Source organism: Hemiscyllium ocellatum, chromosome 9 (assembly GCF_020745735.1).
Source record: "Hemiscyllium ocellatum isolate sHemOce1 chromosome 9, sHemOce1.pat.X.cur, whole genome shotgun sequence".
Lineage (NCBI taxonomy): Eukaryota > Metazoa > Chordata > Chondrichthyes > Orectolobiformes > Hemiscylliidae > Hemiscyllium > Hemiscyllium ocellatum.
In genome coordinates, this window is record NC_083409.1 from 103,614,299 (window position 1) to 103,620,298 (window position 6,000).

The 6,000-nt window shown below is 42.0% G+C and overlaps 1 protein-coding gene across 2 annotated transcripts in view; it reads left to right on the forward strand.

Annotated features, from left to right (window-relative positions):
* The window catches only part of st6galnac3 (ST6 (alpha-N-acetyl-neuraminyl-2,3-beta-galactosyl-1,3)-N-acetylgalactosaminide alpha-2,6-sialyltransferase 3), a 292,071-nt gene extending 286,484 nt beyond the window's left edge, over positions 1–5,587 (forward strand). The window contains exon 5 of one of the 2 annotated variants that reach the window (XM_060829986.1): positions 4,064–5,587. In XM_060829986.1, the coding sequence (XP_060685969.1) occupies positions 4,064–4,274 (211 nt within the window). In that variant the 3' untranslated portion in view covers positions 4,275–5,587. Of the gene's footprint in view, positions 1–2,355; positions 2,436–4,063 lie in introns of those variants that run through there. The other variant, XM_060829987.1, reaches the window with a different exon arrangement.
* The last annotated feature ends 413 nt before the right edge of the window (positions 5,588–6,000 follow it).

Consider the following 6,000-nt stretch of genomic DNA (forward strand, 5'->3'; position numbering starts at 1 on the left):
GAGGCCCAAACATTGAAGATTTTCATGAGGCAGTTAGATATCATTCTTAGGGCTTAGTGCATCAAAGGATATAAGAAAAAGCAGCAATAGAGTACTGAGTTGGATGATTAGCCATGATTATATTGAATGATGCAGCAGGCTCAAAGGGCTGAATGGCCTACTCCTTTTCCTACTTTTTTGTTTCTGTGGCATACAACAAGGTGCCAATGACAGCAGTGTTTTAACAGATTGGTTTTGTGAGGTTGGGGGAGGGGTAAATATTGGTCCAGACACTGGAGCAAGATGGCCCTGCCCTTTTTCCTCAAAGTCCCGTGGAATATTTTACCAAGGAGGGAAATCAGGGCCTTGTTTCAACATTACAAACAATACCTTTTGGATGGAGATATTACATGGGGTTTTACTGTCCTTGTTGTCAAATTCATGGCATCACCCTTCCGTCTCCACCCTAAAGTTACCCAAGATGCTTTAATTCTGGCCATGAATGAATCTTCAGATGTTTTCCTAATCAACCTGCTCAGAGTTGTATACTGCTGGGGGTGGGGGTGGGGGAGGGGGGGGTTGAACTTGGACCTGACCCTCCTGGCCCAGAGATAGAGAGGATACCACTACGCCACAAGGACCTATAAGCGAATCTCCAATCTACGTCAACCCAACATTGTCAGCTGTACCTCCAGCTGTCTCAAGCCTAAGCTCTAGTCTTCCCGTCCTGTTTCCCTCTCCTCACATCTATCCTGCTTTAGGATGCTCCCTACTGTTGACTGAGATTACCATGAAGGATTCTCCTTCTTAACCTCACCCCTTGCTTGAGGTTAAGTCCATCCCCTCTATTGAAAGAGCAGCCCTCTATTCCTCTGAGACAATGAAAACTTTACCTTTAATGCCTAACTCTTTCCTGCCTTTCGGAACATTTGCCTTAGTGTCTCCTTATGCAACTCCGTGTCAAATTTTATCCAAGTCTCTGAAGTACTTTTGGGGCAGTTTACTATATTCTAAAAGCATTACTTAAATGCAAGTTGCTGTTACAACAAGTGTTGGAAAAAGTCTGGTCTGAAAACACACACTTGCCAGAAATGCAGATTTGCAGGAACTGAGGAATCATAATTAAACAACAGCACCCATTATAATCAATGTAAGAAATGACAAGGATATTGACAGTGAACTATACAGTCTCCTGATACTATGGATCATTATATGTCAAATGAAATGGTAACAAACACATTTATTTGTTCTCAAGATCAGTAATAATCTGGTTACTTGAACATTTTGCTCACTATTTTTAGTATGTAAACAATGAACATGAATTTTCTATACAATCAGCAATGGTTTGGTGGTATCGCTATATCTTTACATCAGGATTCTTTAATTGAATTCACACTCCACCATCTGGGACATGAACCAGGTACCCAGGACATTAGCTGAGTTTCTGATTTAATGAGTGATCATAACACTAGGCCATTCCCTCCCCAAAGTGCAGCTCCCAACTCTTGATCCACTGTCCCAAGTCATTTGCTGACAAGAGCTGTCCTAACACTGATAATGAAGAGAGACCGAGGAACCCACCACAATGCTTTGCATGAGAAATAGTTCCAAAATATACAAACCATTGCTGAATGTTCGACTAACAGTACATTGCGATAGCATCGACTGTCCTAACTCACAGCCACATTCACTTGGGGCCAATGGAAATGTTTTCAGGAGCAGAAATACCCCTTACTCTGGGATCACAAGCCAATACTACCAACTTGGCTCAGACCACGGAAACCTCCTGGTCTGTAAGCTACTGGGTTGACCTACTGCTGCATTAAGAGAAACCTTAAGAACAGCCAGCAAAGGGTAGCCAGTGGCTTAGTGGCATTATAGCTGCATGGTTAATCAAGAGACCCAGGTAATGTTTTGGTAGACCTGGGTTTGAATCCTGCCATTGTAGATGGTGGACTTTGAGTTTAATTAAAGAATATGGACTTCAGGAGTCTAATGATGACCATGAATCCATTGGGGAAGAACCCATCTGGTTCACAAATGCCCTTTAGGGAAGGAAATTTCCATTCTTACCTAGTCTGGCATATAGGCCCATGGCAATGTGGTTGACTCTGAACTACCCTCTGGGCAAATGGGGATGGGCAATAAATGCTGGCTTAGCCAGAGACACCCACATCCTATAAATGAGTGAAAGAAAAGAATGGGTAGTGAGGATTGTTACTGAAATGAGTTAGGGAGCTTATTATTGTTGGGTTTCTGCACCTTTACAAAAACTTACACTCAAATATCATACCATCACGCTCAGAGTTAAAATGAATCAGTCAGCCTTTATCCCTTTTGTTAAAGCTTTACGTTTGGCTGATGGCTGTTATATAGGAGTTTGTTTCAGGTGCCTTCAAGGCAGGACATTGAGCTCAACACTGCCCCACGCCATGGTATATAACTCTCACACACTGCTGTGGGAGCGGCCATTGAACAAGGTACAATCCTTTAGCTGGAGAATTAAATTGAGGGTTAGAAAAGAATGTTGTTCCTTGCTGTGTGTGGACAATGCATTGTCTGTGAAAATGTTTCCTCTGGTTTGCTGTTCCATGAAGCTATTTAAGGTGGTTCCCATCCAGTTTGTCACTGTAACTCTCCTTCTGAGAGGTCTGATAATGCACATGTATTGGGGATAGTCTTGCTAATGAGTCAAAACTTTGTGAAACTCAACTCCCGATCTAGAAGCCTGAGCACATAATCCAGGTTCCCATTCCAGTGCAGTATTGAGGGGGCCTCACATTGTTGCACATTCTATTTTTCACAACATGCATTACCAATAGAGACATTAAAACAGGGCGAAAGTGAGGACTGCAAATGCTGGAGATCAGAGTCTAGATCAGAGTGGTGCTGGAAAAGCACAGCAGGTCAGGCAACATCCGAAGAGCAGGAATGATGAAGGGCTTTTGCCTAAAACATCAATTTCCTGCTCCTCGGATGCTGCTTGACCTGCAGTGCTTTTCCAGCACCACTCTAATCAAGACATTAAAATAATGCCCTATTTGTCCTTTTCGATGGATGTAAGTCATCTCTTGATGCTGTATTTTGAAGAACAGCAGAAGAGATCTCTCTGACTCATATTTATCCCTTGAGCAAACTCACTAAAGGACATTATCTCATTGGTCAACATGGGATCTAGCTGTGGGCAAATTCCAACATTTCAGCCATGTCTACTCTTCAGAAATACTTCACTTGCGATAAAAAAGTCTTGGATATTCTTAAGGCACACAATGTTTTGCTTTTCCTGTGAGTATAAACCTAAGAAACATTTATAGCCGAGAGTGTGGTGCTGGAAAAGCATGGCAGATCAGGCAGCATCCAAAGAACAGGAGAATCAGTGTTTCGGGCATAAGTCCTTCATCAGGAATGATGAAGGGCTTATGCCCAAAATGTTAATTCCCCTGCTCCTTGGATGCTGCCTGACCTGCTGTGCTTTTCCAGCACCACACCCTCGACTCTGATCTCCAGCATCTGCTGTCCTCACTTTCTCTTAGAAACATTTATAGGCAACACCGAGGTTTTGAATGTTGCTGAAAAAGTTTTGTTGAATCCTTTCACTTTGCCCTCATCAGGACACTTTGCAAGAACTGCCAATATACAAGGAAAGCAACATGGCTGCACCTCAATTTCTGCACCTTAAGAATATCCAAGACTGTTTTATCGCCAGCGAAGTATTTCTGAAGAGTAGACATGGCTGAAATGTTGGAAATACTGCATCTAATAGGAGGATTGTCAGTCATAGTCTAATGATCTCTATGACAACGTTGCCACCAATCAGAGTCCACTTACCACCATTCAGCACTCTCCTCATACTGCTAAAATGTTGCTTTCCTTTTGCAAATTGTCTTGATGAGTACACAATGAATCTACAAAATGAATCTTTTTCTCTGTGATACTCAAATTCTGCATCAGCTAAATTCTGCATATCTTGCTGTCCCCTTAAAGACCAACTTTGTTTTCTGACTTTAAGCTGCTGAGGTTGTGATAAAGCAAGGCTGGAAGCAACGCAATCAAAAAAAAATGTCATTGACGACTTGTTTTTCAGATTTCACAGAGCTGAAGGGCGTAAGAAAGTTCCTTATCATTACTATGAAACTGGGAGTCAAGATGAGTGTGAGAAGTATGCCATTCACGAAAATGCCCTCCGTGGAGGTCACCGATTTATGACTGAGAAGGCTGTCTTTGCAAAGTGGGCCAAGACTCACAACATAACCTTCTCACACCCAGCCAGCATCTACCCTGAATCAGGCTCTTAGATTGCTGGACCACACCAACAGCACAGAGAGAACAAGATCATTGTCGCTCCATTATATTCACTGTGGAATCATTTCTCCTTCTATTGTCCATCTGAAGACCGCATAAGGTTTCACACATGTCTGAACAAACCCCTTACAACTGTCATGAAAGGAAGAGGAAAAAAAGCCAGCAACCATTATAAGTATTCATTTTTCACTGCTATGGTGCTGTATATTAAAGAGAAGCACTTTAAGTATTGACATTACTGCATCCAACAAAGTTTAAATTACACTCTGTGTTTTAAATGTGATGTAGATGATCAATATGATGGAGGACTCAGATAGACATGAGCCTTTTAAGCTTGACACCTCAACTCTGAGCCAGCTCAGGAAGTTGGAGGTTTCCTCATGGTAATGTTGCTACGTGAATTAAATTACAATGTACCGGAATCGAGTTCTACTGAGCAGCACATTGATAAAGGGGGCAGTCTCTAATTGATCATCATATCAGTGTGACAGGCTCCGAGCTGGATATTCTGTGATGCATCTCTCTAATTCTCCAGAAGTCTGTCCAGCATTAACAAGGCGCAAGTCAGGAGTTTGATGGAATACTCCCAACTTCTTGGATAAGTGCAACTCCAACAACACTCAAACTTGACGAAATATAGGACAAAGCAACCTGTTTGATTGGACTACTGTCCAGCAACTTAAACATTCACTCTCTTTACCACCTATGCTCAGGATCTCCATCTGCAAGATGCAACAACTTGTCAAGGCATTTATTTTGACAAACTCATGTACTCTAATACCTAGAAGGATGAGGACAGTGGATACATTAGCCATCACTTGCAAGCTCCCTTCCAACTCACCCACCATTCTGATTTGGAAATCTATTGTTATTCCTTAACCATCAATGTGTCAAAGTTCTGCAACTCCCTTCCCAACAGCCCTGTGGGTCTACCTACACCACATGAGCAGCAATGGTTCAAGAAGGGACCTTATTAGTTTTGGAAAGTTGAGGGCAGACCGAGGCTTTGAATAGATGTAGACGGGGAAGTATAAAATATGATGGCCAAGAAAGATATCTTACATTCTTATCTTGTTGCATTGTATACAATTACTGATGTAATTGAGCACAGGAAAAAGGCCTACAGTCCATCAGGTTTGGACCAGCCAACAGCAACCACCTAACTATTCAAATCCTATGTTCCAGCACTTTGGCCTATAGACTTGTATGCCTTAGCATTACAGTGTTATCAAAAGTTGAATTAAGTTTCTGTGAAGGACTGTTAAAATGAATTATTCTGTTAGAAATAAATGGGTATTCTTAATAACCAACGAGGTCCCCAGATAATCATAAAATTCAGCCTTCGACTTAGAATTTCTCTTGAGTTTACATGAGCCCTTGTCATCCGATACGTGGTCTATACATCGTACTTTGGGAATGTGCCCATTTTCTATACAAAGGACATAGTAACCTGGGGAGGAGGGAGGGGGGGAGCAGGTTCCCAGTTTGATCTAAAATAGAGGTTCATGATGTTTGCACATGCTCTGCACACCAATACAGCACTCAATATGTGGGAAGGCAATGGTCTGGTGGTATTGTCATGAGACTGATACTCTGGCAATCTATGTAATGTCCTGGGGATCTGGGTTCACATCCTACTGTGGTAGATAGTGGGCTTTTAATTAGGCTAAAAATCTGGAATTATGAGTCTAATAAAGACCATGAAATCATTGTCAGTTG